At 30.3% G+C, this 13,425-nt stretch overlaps 2 protein-coding genes across 2 annotated transcripts; both read right to left on the bottom strand.

Moving 5' to 3' along the window:
• Positions 1-2,272, bottom strand: OCT59_023663 (uncharacterized protein; the record flags this gene model as incomplete). The annotated part of the gene is made up of 5 exons (XM_025320036.2): positions 1-1,094; positions 1,179-1,512; positions 1,616-1,794; positions 1,898-1,970; positions 2,048-2,272. The coding sequence occupies 5 exons, from the start codon at positions 2,270-2,272 to the stop codon at positions 1-3; spliced, it is 1,905 nt and encodes a 634-aa protein (XP_025172283.1).
• A 3,388-nt stretch (positions 2,273-5,660) lies between these two features.
• OCT59_023662 (uncharacterized protein) lies at positions 5,661-6,285 on the bottom strand (the record flags this gene model as incomplete). The annotated part of the gene is made up of 3 exons (XM_066134868.1): positions 5,661-5,815; positions 5,896-6,079; positions 6,148-6,285. The coding sequence occupies 3 exons, from the start codon at positions 6,283-6,285 to the stop codon at positions 5,661-5,663; spliced, it is 477 nt and encodes a 158-aa protein (XP_065990952.1).
• Positions 6,286-13,425: the final 7,140 nt, after the last annotated feature.

The raw sequence follows: 13,425 nt of genomic DNA, 5'->3' as shown, positions 1-13,425 counted from the left end.
TTAATTTATTTTACACGTATCACTCCTCTTTCTATTCTTAATTTTTGTAAGTACTTTTAATCTAACTTGAGCTTTTTGATATCCTTGATCAAAGGATTTTGTGTAGCAATCAATTGCTTGATCTATATTTTTTATAGTACCATCACCATTTTCATACATTACTCCAAGTTCATATTGAGCCATAGGAATAAAGTTCGCGGCCTTTTGATATAAATCAAAAGCTTTCTCATAATTTATATTAACACCTATTCCATATCTATAACATTGGGCAAGATCATAAGTTGCTAAATAATTTCCATTATTATGACCTTTCATATACCATTCTAAAGCCATTCTTTCATTTTTATCAACACCTATTCCTTTTTCATAAAAATAACCAATTTTTGTTTGTCCAATTGTATGATTTTCATTAGCAATGATTTTGTAAAATTTAAAGGCCAATTTTTCATCTTTTATGATTCCGGACCCATATAAATAACATGCTCCTATATAATATATTGCCAATATGTGCCCTTTTTCTGCATTAGCGTGCATAAATAAATAAAATGCTAATTCATAATTTTTTGGCTTTATGGTTCCAACAAAATTAAAATATCCTAATAAAAAAATATTGTTTGAATTATTTTGATTATTTAATAGCCAATTGTAAATTTCTTCCTTAGTAATTTCATTATTTTCAAGATACTCGAGAACATGTCGCTTTCTTGTAGTTGAATCTTTCCCTTCATTTAATAATTTTAAATGAAATTTTACTATTTCATCGACATTCGTACCCAAATCCTTTTCGGTTACTTCATTATTTGGCCTTATTATATGACTAAATGTTTCACTCATTTTCATTTCTGGTATTGAATAATAAATACTTAATGATCTGGTCGTACTTGTATCTAATCGGTCCAAATCACGTGTATTCATTTTATGCAAATCTTCGATTAACTTTGATAAATCTCCATGCTGAGAACTATCCGGAGTACTCAAACTAATTATCGGTATTTCTTTTAACGTCGATGGAGAATTTCCTGAAATAATATCTTTTAGCCTTGTAACTATTTCTCTTGTAGTTGGTCGATTATATGGTTCTCCATCCCAACATTCTAAGAGCAAATATATATGAATTAATAAATGATAACATTAAATGAGAAAAAAATAAGATAAAATAAATTTAACGATCATTTTACCAGTATAAAGCTTGACATAGTGGGGAGATGTATTCGGAACAATCTCTTCTCTTAAACCTTTCGAAATTTCCAAAGCTAAACAAAGATCATATGGTTCGTTAGAAAAGGGTGGATGACCACTTGATATCTCCCATAATAATATTCCAAGGCTATAGACGTCACTTTTTTCATTTAATTTATATATTTGTGTACGTGTACCACTAAATTTTTTTGGATCTATATAAGGAATTACCCCAAATACTTTAGAAAGTTTAGATGATTCATTGATTCTTTTTGATAATCCAAAATCGGATAGTTTAATATCATGTTGATGGACGAGTATATTAGCGGAATTCTATATATATAGATACATTAAACAAAAAGAATTCATTGAGTTAATAAGAAAATAGAAAAAAAAAATTTTAATTTATATTATAAAAAAAAATTTAATAAATTACCAGGTCGTTATGTAAAATTCCTTCATCATGCAAGCATAAAACAGCACAAGCTAACTGACGAGCCAATTTATACTTATCATTCCAAGTAAGATTATCGAAATTGTGTTTTAAATAATTTTTAAGAGTTCCTTGGTTTGCATATTCCAATACTAATAAATAATCTTTCACTTTTTTATTTTCTATTTTGAAAAAAAAATTGTAAATAATTAAAATTTTATGCATATAATAATTTTTTTTTTTAAAAAAAAAGGAAAAATTATTTTAATTATTCTTTTATTATACCTGAAACGAGTTTTGTAACTCCAAGAAATCTAATGATATTATCATGAAAATCTACTTCACGTTGCAATTTGATCTAATAAAATATTACGAGAATGATATTAAAAAAAATCTATCATAATTAATTATAATACTGAAAAAAAGAAAATTTACCTCATGAATTACTTCATTAATAGTAATGTGGTTTAGGTTGAAAAAAGATTTCAAGGCGAAATATTGGTCATTCTTTCTCCACTTCGCACGGGACACTTGACCAAACCCTCCAGAACCAACTTCTTGAATATCATTAAAATATTGATAATCATAATATCTAATAAGACTCTTGGAAATAGCATCTTCAATCCAATTAATTAGTTTACTTTCGTCATTAATTTTCATCTTTAATGGTTCATTAATAGTTCGTTAAAGAAAGTTCTAATTACGTATTTATTTAAGTTACCGATATTTAAACAATTTTTTTTTTTGTCAAACATTGAATGATTCGGGACGAAATTTTGCCGATGCAATTATAAATTACAAAATCCAAATATTTAATATTGTGTAACATGTTGCTGTAATTGTATGTACAGACATTTGATTACGAAGAATTTATATTTGTTTGTATTAAAAATTCAAGCTCTAATGATATCTTCACAAAAACTAGGCTATTGGTACGTACAAGACATTATGGATCGATGGTAACTGATAAGTGTATAACTAGTTGGAGCGAAAATAGATAAAACTAAAATCTGCGATTTCATTGGATGATGTCACGTGAAGGGACAGAGAAATCCACTTTTTCATAGTGCGTAAGACATATAGTCCTTCGCCTCGCTCCGGACAATGATGAGAACAAGGATATAATTTTAAAATGGTACAAATTAAATTTATTCAAAGTATAAATAAATTTTAGTAGTCATAGCTTTAAAAATTTAGTTATAGTTAATCCTAGTATAATAATGTGCTTTATTGTGAAGTTGTAAGCACTAGGTCTTTATGCTAAATTATTTATGGAGAGGGTTAAATAGTAATAATTAATATTTCAAGGCGTAAAGAATAACGTTAATTTTGAGAACCTGTAAAAACTAAAAACTATGTTTATGTCTTTGACCATGTAAAGGATTTTTATATTAATTAAAAGTGCAATGAAATTTTATAATTTTTGAAAATTCGCCCTATAAAAAATTTATTCCGTGTTTTTTTTATTTCATGTTACTTCCGTAAATGTATCATATTTTTGCAGAAATTACGGATAATATTTTTTACAGGGTCGTATATATAAGGCCGACAAATGAAATTTTTGATTCATTGTAACATAAAAGTTTCCAATTTATTTAATGTATGTAAAAAAATTTTTTATCAGGCGTTTACTATTTGATAATTTATGCTAGTGCGACTTGGCACTAAGTATATACAAACCATGTAAGCCAGATAAAATAGATCGCAATAATATAATATTTTCACAGTTCTTTGCGTGTTTTTTCTAGTAACTTCACCTTGAAATGTATATTATTATGGTGTTTATTCTATTCTATTTCTTAATTTATAAAATTTATTGAAAAATTTTTTTGCAACCTTGTAAATTGTTTACAAATGTTTGTAATATAACACTGGGAATCTGGGATAATTATTAAGGAACGCATTTTCTTTTATATTGAATATTGCAAGTAATGTTGTTAAAAGTCCGGTTCAGTTCGACTTGAGGCCAAAGTCAAGCGATAAAATCTCAAGTCGGACCGGACTGATAAAAAGTTCATGTCAGACTGAACCGCAACTTGAAATTTGGACCGCAACTTGAAAGTTTAGCTTAATTTAAATAATTGCAAAATAAAAATTAAAATTACAAATAAAAAAAAAATATTAGTTATATTTAATTCAGATTATAAGTTCTGAACTAATAATAAAGTCAAAATATTACTAATTTAGTTACGGTACATTTCACCGAAATCCATTCACCGAAGCCATTTCACCGAGGGACGTTTCGCCGAAAGGACGTTTTGCCGAAAGGACGTTTCACCGAAAGTGTATTTTATCGAATCCATTTCACCGAATCGTCTATTTCGCCATTTCGCCAAATGGACATTTCGCAGAAAATGGTAGCGATTAACATTTTTATAAAAAATATTCAACGCGCAATGAAAATAATAATTAAATTATTTTTAGAGATTTTTTTTTTTCAGGATATTATCACTTCAACATTCAAGTAACTAATATTAATTGCAATGTAAGCAATAATAAATAATTTTATTTTCCTGAAAACATTTATTCACGAAAAAGTAAGTAAAAAAAAAGATTAATGTATTATAAACAACGAGGTAAATTTAATAAAAATCATCTAATTCAAAAATTATCTAGGAAAGATTTCTTTATGTATTTAGTATAAAAACAATAAAATAACCAAATAGAATAAATAATTTTTCGATGACAAGTCAGGATTCAGAGAAATAGGGTTTCGGTGAAATGGTATTTCGGCAAAACTTCCTTTCGGTGAAATATCCCTTCAAATACCACCTAATTTTTATTATTTTATTTTAATTCGAACAAATGAATTTTTGTTTTTTTTAAATTGATTATGTATAACAAAAAATATTTAATTTTCCATTAAAAAAATGTTACACGATATTAAATTATCGATTAATTAAATTGTATATAGTAATTTTTAATATAGTGAATTATATTAAAATATATATATCAATCATTTGTCAGAAAATTGAAAAAATTATTTTTTTTTTTTAGTAAACTATTGTACAAAATAATTTATTTTAGACGTACCAGGTGTAAAAAAAATTTTTAAATAAAACAAACAAAAAGCCTTTCATAGGTACAAACCAAGTTTTCTAGATTTCTCCACCTCAAGGAAAAATATTTGATTGCTGAAAAATGGCTTGATTGGTTGATAACTAGAAAATAAAGATTGTGGTGAAGATATAATAATAATAATATTAAATTAAAATGGAGAGAACTTATACATACACGCAATCGGATTGAAGAATTGTATCGACAGTTAATTTATTCTAATTTCGCGAAATAGATACTATTCGTACGTTCAATTGTTATTTGCGCTATGTTTCTATTTGTACATTGCAAACTTGTATTCAATACTGTACTGCTACAACTAGATAAAAAGTAAAGCCTCAGAGCCTGTCTAAATGAAACTAGTACATCTACATAATATATTGCGTGTATACTGTACAAATGTTTTTCTTTCTTTTTTGCACTTTTAAATCGGTTTAGTACTGTATATACAGTATAAAAATGCCTCATGCCATGGTGACTTTACAACAAAATTTAATGAATATTAAATTAGTGATAACCTAAAATAAAATAATGTGAGATATTAATTACAGCAAAATCCAAAATATACGGACATAAACGTATGTTACACTATTCTTTATATTTATACAGTATATTATTTATATAGGATCTTATTTATACGGTTTTATTTTTATTTTTATTTCTCAAAGTAAATAAGTTTCAGTATCTTATTTATACGGTATATATAATCTGATATACTATTTAATATACACTATTATACTCATGCCACGTGCTATTTATACTTTTCTCTACCCGAGTAACTCGGCTACCCGACAATGAAATTTCTCAAGTGTCCGAATTTTGCTGTAAATCAATAAATAAATTAGAGTTTGGAATCGGTTAAGATGGTTAACCGGTTAAGACATTTACTACCGGTTACAGCTGATTTCATAATATACGTGTGAAGTTCAGAATTAGGTAAACTATATATACTGTTAGATTTGGAGCACTTTATAACCGAAACCTTATTATATTAATTATAATTAAATTTTTGAACTAATAAATCTGGATCAAAATCATCTTCCTTTAAATTCATTAATTCTAATTGCTTATCCGTTATATTATTTGATTTATCCTTAAACATTGAATCCATTGAATCCAAATCAAGCACATTTATAATTTCCAAATCTTGAGATGGAACCTGTTCACAATCATTATCAATAGGTGGACTCCAACTTTATCATTTCCTCTTCGTTATAATCATCAACATATTCTTTCATCATCACAAAGATGGGCATAATTCAAAATTGTACGAAGTTCCTCAGCAGTTCGATCTTTACTAAGATTAGGTAACTCAGATTTACTATTGGCAATATAATAGGAATGGATCTTTGTTCTCCTTAGTTTTACCAACCATCCATCCACAGATTGACCAAATCCGTTTACAACTTGCTGCGTTGAAAACAATTTAATTGAGAGTAGGTGCGCACATTTTCCACCAACTAAATGGCCGTATTTACTTGTGAAGAGAATGGCATATTATATGATTCTGTTGTAAATGAAATTCGCCAATTTATGCTAGAAGTGTTTCCGCTGACTTTTTTTTTTGAATAAACATATTCTATAAGGTAAGCAGCAATATTGGGATCCTTTGACATTTGCTGCTAAATACGTGCAGCTGTACTTTGAACTCGAACATTTTACACCAAAACCTGTTTATTAGTTGCCAATTTTTAAAAAATAATTAACATTTTTTTTACTTTTGTACCCAGGAACAATATAAATAATATGAAAGAGATATTCATCAAAATCGTACATTTTAAAACGTTCAATGAAGGATTTTATCGCATTATTGCATGCTGACGAAACCTTGCATTTTCATTTTCATCAGGAATCTTGTTAATCGATTGACCAAGACATGCCAAAGAAAAACAACAACCAGCTATGAGAATAGCGTCTCTGATAGGTTTCATAATATTTGCAAAATCATAAACATCATTAAAAAATCCATCTGGCCAGAATTATGACTATTATGGCCAGAATTATGAGGATCTTGGCCGGCATTAAGTGCAAAAAAGGGGTGCTTGTATCCTTACTCGTAATAATATTGGAGTTTCATTGATAACCTGGCTAGTGAAATTAGTCTAGCGGAACAAAGCAAAATTTTGCAAGAATATACCTCGCTCAATGATGATTTCACAACGAGACTAAAGGATGAGAATCGTTTGACTGGTGAAAGAGAGATCGGAGAGAAAAAACCGATACTGGAATCGCCACGGGCTGAAAATTCAAAGCCGAAGAAAGTGGAGAATGAAAAGATTCCGACGAAGAAGAAGAAACAACAAGAATAGGAAAAGGATCGATTTTATTTTTATTTTTATTTTTAATTTCCATGTGAACAAAGTCACGATACAAATTACAGGGACAAACTATTCGTAAGTTTAAAGTAATTCTAAATTAAATCGTGTACCAAACCGCCAAATCTGACAGCGCCACCCTGGAATAGGAAAAGGATCGATTTTATTTTATTTTTATTTTTAAAAACCACGTGAACAAGATTACAGAAAGATAGACAAGAACAAAAGATAAAACTAAAGTCGAACGCTATCTAATACTAAGCTATAATCAAACCGCCCGAGGACAGCGCCACTCTGGTACCTTTAACAAACCCGGAGGAGTCCCTAACACGACATCACATCCCAACAAACCAAAGAAAAGGCTTTAGCACTAAGTTATATGTGGTCTAAGTGAATCTAAAAAGGATTGTACAGGGGAGAAATTATCTAAATTAAATAAGAGATTATCTCTATAAGATTCCCAAGAACCACTATGTAAAAAATTACAGGTCGTCCAGCGTATACACGCGGACACGTCAAAAGTGACTTTTTCTTTGTAATATGGTAGAACTTTGTTGTGATAATAACGAGTATATCGATTTCGTCGCTTATGGGTAACGTTAGGAGGTGAGGTGGTGGCCGATGAAGACGCCCTGGCAGAAGTAATGCCGGTGTGTTTTCGATAATTTTTCTTTTTCTTTAAAGTAATGTCTAGACTTTTTTCCCATTTTTTAAACGAGCGGGAACGTGATGACCAAGTGATAGTTGTCAGTTCCGAAATAAAATCGGTGACATATTGTATCAGGAAACGCGACCTTTCCGCCGCTTTGCTGAAATAATTATCAAAAAATACAGCTAAATCCCGAGGGATGAGGTGGTGTAATAATAAAATCCAAGGTTGTTCTCGTGGGATACATAAGTGATCTGTAGTATCCAGTAGACGAGCCACGTCTAAGACGTCTGGGAGGACTTTGAACATATTAGAATTATTGACCCTTGATTCTATGTCAAAGGATAAATTGCTAGTGCCTTCGTTCCTAAGAAGATCAATTAGATTCTTTTTGAATTTGGTTAGGAGCGACGTTATAGATTGACGATGAGATGGGCATAAACCAATATGTGCATTAGTATCTTCATCGATCGAGCATTCTGTACAGTGGATACGGCCTAGAGGATAAAGGTTGGGGTAATTGCGCTGTAAAATGTTGCCTGTTGGATATGTAAAAGTGGATTTCTTGAGTCTATTAGATTGAATTTTAGATAATTTAGATGACGTGGGCATGTCAAAAGGATTAGAATTGATCCATTGTTTGGTGTAAATCCAATCGATGTCGCCGTATGTTATTTGATGGTTAATGGGTAATAGTGAGCTGTTGTTCATAGCCATATTAAAAATTCTAGATTGAATGGGTATGTTACTCCATTTGCGTAAATTACGATCAATTACGCTAATATGATTGTAGTTGAAAAGCGCTAGGGAGCTTTAATGAAAGAATTTGTGATTAATGATGATCGGAGCGAGCGAATATCTGCCTTGTTTAGCTAGGGCGTCTGCTTGATCATTAGCCTTGTCGTTACTATGTCCTTTAACTTTTCTCAGTTGGATCGTGAGGTGATGGTGTGATATTAACCACATTATAAGATCCCATAATAAGAAATTATTTTGTTTCAGCCTACGTCGGGGACTTATTGAGGGTGAACCTAGTCGTTGATTAAAGGTATCTATACAATTTTGTGAATCAGTAAATATTTCACATGTGGCGTTGGGAGGTAAAACTAATAAAATTGTCAAAATAGCAAAGCTTTCGCTTTTAAAAGAAGAAGGGAAAAAAATTGTAGATCCCGAAAAAGAAAGTTGTGGTAAAAGGGGATCTGTCTGAATCCAGCCGAACCCAGATTTACTATTAATTGTACCTATATCTGAAACAGAACCATCTGAATAAAATTGAAAATTAGTATAAGAAAAAAATTTTGAAGCTATATCTATTAAAATTAATTTAATATTATCGTCACATAAAAGGGCAGAATCTATAACGGACGATAATTGTCGTAAAACATGATTTTCATCATGTAACGATAGAATTTCTAATGTTGTGGTGATGGGAGTTACTATATTAACGTTATGTTGAGATAAGTAAATATTATATGCACTATGTCTAATTTGATGTAAAGGTTTGGTGCTAACATAATATTTAGACAGGGGAAGATTTTTAAATCTTTTGTGTTCTTGGTTTAGGTGATTAAAAGTGTTGAAGGTTGAAAGACGATTTGTACGTGTAGAAATTGAACATTTAATACGTGCGTCTTGTAAAATTAAACTATGGTCATTAAGATGACAACCTGGACAAGGAGTTAAAATTAAGGGTAAAGAATGTGGTATCTGAGGGGTAATATTATTTGATATTAAAGAATTATTATAAGGTAAATAATGTTCCATGATAGTAATGGAACTATTCGTATCGGTATCTTGTATATATGTTTTTCCCATAATACAAGTTTGTAATCTAGCGTCCCAATGATATGTCCATTCATTACGTTTTCTATGATTACCCAGGGATTGATCAGGGATTTGTTGTAAACGTGCAGGAATTGTGTAATTGTCGTTAAGCGGATAAGTCAAAGTACGATAATTACTTAGGGTAAATTCATTTTCTAATACTTTAAACCAGTTTGGTTTAGGTCCTCTAAAATTATTATTGTTTAGACGTTTTACTTCATTCCAAGTCAGAAGGTAGTTACCGTCTGCGGATACTAGTTGGTCTATATACATGATCCTCTTATTTCGTAAAGATTTGTAATCATTAGAAGATAAGTTCGGAAGGTATTCCACTATTGGTGTATGTCCCCCTATGATGCCATAGCTAATGGTGGGATCCAAGTGAATTTGATATTGTTGTAGTAGAGATAAACTCTTTGATAAATAGCTTGGTGAGGAGATTTTACCTATATATTTATTAGTATCGTGAGGTATTCCTGGATACCAAAGTTCATGAGTTAAAATATCCAGTTTTTGGATCGCTATAGGTCTTAGGATATCAGTATTGAATAGAGCCGATAGTGCATTTAATTGTGATTTGACTAGTAGGTCCATCAAATTATCAATGTGTGGATACATGTTATTGTAAATGATGTTGTCTGCCGTATTAAGTGGTAAAGAAAAAAATTTTTTGAATAATTTTTTGAGAGGTACAACCAGTTTCTGTACTTGGGTATAATTTAAGATCGTGTGCTGAAAAAGATACTCCAACTTTGGAAAAATAACTTTGTTAATAATATATATTGCGTGAGCATGTGCAATTTTTTTGTGGCGCATTGTGATTACGTGATTCATAATGATCGAACGTGCTTTGGTTAACGTTTGTTGGTGTCTATCTAAAGGGTTGATATATAATCCTAAGATTCTTGTGCCTTTATATTTTGAGACGATATCAACATCTGTAATTTGTCCATTGATGGTGAGTTGTACGATTTTTCTATCGTTACCTAATCGCTGATTCGTAAGGATTTTGTATTTATCAATATTCACTTTAATTTTTGCTAAATCATAAAATGAATGTGCAATGTCTAGTTTAGTTTCAAGTGTTTCTAGAGAGGGACTAAACCAGGTGGTGTCATCGAGATATCCGACCAGAGATAATTCAAAATGGTGAGTGATGTCGGAATCTTTGTGATAAATATTTTTGATTTTCGTAGTATCACACTTATAAGCAAGATGTGATAGTTGATTGATGTGATAGAACAGGGGGTCGTAATATATGTTCCATAAAAGCGGTGAAACTACTTCGCCTTGGTCTATACCCTGTAAGACCTTATATGATGCTAAATTTCCATTTGGTAAAATGATGGAGTTGTACCGGTTAGAAAATAAATTAATAAAAAAAGTGATTATCTTTTCCGGGATTTTAATACGTTGCAGAGCTAATCGTAATAATGTAATATCGACTCTATCATAAGCCTTTGACAAATCTTGAATGGCAATCCATAGTGGTTTCTTATAAATGCGGGCATGTTCAATTGAATGTTGTATTTGGAACAGTGGTTCTAAACATGATTGTCCCAGAACGCCCGCACGGTTGTTGAATTGTAAAATGTTGTGTTTCGCTAATGAATGATTTAATCTTTGAGAAAAAATTGAGACCATCAATTTTCTTGTCGTTTCCAAAAGGGTAATAGGTCTTGTATTCGTAAGTTTACTATCCCAGTCATGTGGCTTCGGTATTGGGAATAGCAGAGCGTCACACCATTTTGTGGGTATCGTATCTAAATGGATACATAGATTAAAGATCTGAGTAAGTAATATTAATACGTCTTTATGTAGGTGTTTCAAGTCTTCATAAGTAATTTGTGAAGGACCAGGTGCTTTGTTAAGAGGAGAATTTTTCAAGACGGCTAATACGTCAGAAATATCAATCTGTTGTTGAAGTATATCCCAACAATCATTATTTGAATGGTGGTTGGCCGGATCATATATCATGCGCCATGGTAAGGGTAAATCGTCGATAGAATGGTATGATGTTTGATTATCATGTTTACCTATATTTTGATAATGTTTAATAGCTTCTTTTTGTATAATTTGGGGGTTGTTAGTAAATACATTAACATTATTGTTATCTTTGATAATTAATCGGTCTAAAGTAATTTTTCTAGGTTTTCGTTGAAGTATAGAGTTGATCATTTTTGTTTGATTAGTTGATAAATCAAAATTTCTTTGATTGATAAAATGTTCAATACGTTCAGTTTTCCATTGTGATAATTCATCATTTCTTTTTTGTTTTAAATAATTATATAGTTTATAAATTTCTGTTTTTTGTGCATAGAAATCTTCTTGTGTTATAAAATTATTTAATATAATGTCGTAGTCCATTGAACGTGCTATTTTTTGTATGTGATCACGATGAACTTTCCAATTTTTAAAATATAAGGTCCACATTGAATCGGGAATAAGTGAGATAAGTAAGGTTTTATCTGTTGGTTTATTCATTTTATTCCTGATATAAATATGTTTTAAATTAAGAAATTGTTTTGTTTTATATAAAGTGATCACGTGGTGGTTCAGTTGTCGAATGTGTAGAGGGTATAAATGATGGTGTTCTTGAGGTGTTATTTTCTTTTGAGGAATATGTGATTTTTTAATGTTATGTAGACTGTGTTCAAATATGTTCCAAATATGGTCCAAATCATCTTGTGTCGTAATATTGTTTAAATCTATATGTTTGAAACGGTTTTTAAAATATATTTTTGAATGAGATTTGTAATTTTCCCATAAATCATCATTCATTAATGAGTAATTTGGTTTCTCTTTTTGTTCATATCGTCTGTTACCTTGACGATGTCGTGAACGTTTGAAAAGGTCATTTTGTAATAATGTAATCACTGCTTTATGGTCGCTAGTGAAATGTGATGGTGGGATTTGTTGTGCAAAGGTATGAATTGATGCGTTAAGGATATTGGTATTTCCAAATATATAGTCTATTCTATGTGTGAGCCTAGTTATTTCTGGAGTATGGTTTTCAGCATGGAATTTTGCCATGTCTTTAAAGCCTTTCAATTTAGCCATCTGAATAATATGGTGATTAAGATTATTTTTCTCTTTTGGGTAACAATTGAGGTCCCCCATGATAAGATTGTAGTATTTGTGATTATCATCATTAATGGTTTGTGTACTGTATAGTTGGTCGAAGAATTGATTGCAGTCTTTTTTAATAATATTGGTTTGTTTGTCTCTTCCAGCAGGTAAATATAGACATGTGATGTTCAATTTGTGGTCACGTTTGAAGCCCAATTCAATATTTAACACGCGACCTTTGTAAAAACGTATTTGATGTACGTGTTGGTATAGAGTACTGGTAAGCATTATCCCGACGCCAGAGCCCTTATTATCTCCATTAGCGTCTAGAATTATATAAATAGATAAATTTTTATTAGTTGGGTGAGGGTGTCTTTCGACTAATTTATTATTTTCATGTTTGTGACAATATTGTGTTTCTGTTAAGCCAAGAATGTTAAAGTTGTGTGTGACGAAGTAATTGATAATATCAATTAATTTGGCTTTATAACCTCCTTGGATGTTGATAGTTCCAATTTTAAGGTAATCTATAAAATAGTCATTATCAGTGTTAACAACGTGTAAATTAGTAATGTGTTCTTCGTTAGGTAAGTCGTTTGTATCAGAAGTATGAAATGTAGAGCCTAAGCTGTGGTGACTATTGTTGTTGTTATTGTTATAGTTGTTTTTGGTATTTTGATTATATGTATTTTTTTGTGTTTTTTCTATATTTTTTGAAGAAGAAGATGAAAAATTAGTAGGCACTTGAAATGAAGGTTGGTTTTCGACGCCAACCGTGTTAATAAAATTGGTGTATTCCATAAAAAAAATATTTTAATTAAAATGATGTGTAAAAAACAATTAAAACGTTGAAATCAAAAAGGGAGAATCGTAAATAAGTCCAGATATATGTTGAG

This window comes from Rhizophagus irregularis, chromosome 4 (assembly GCF_026210795.1).
Source record: "Rhizophagus irregularis chromosome 4, complete sequence".
NCBI classification, from domain to species: Eukaryota; Fungi; Glomeromycota; class Glomeromycetes; order Glomerales; family Glomeraceae; genus Rhizophagus; species Rhizophagus irregularis.
This window is presented reverse-complemented; position numbering and strand designations above follow the sequence as displayed.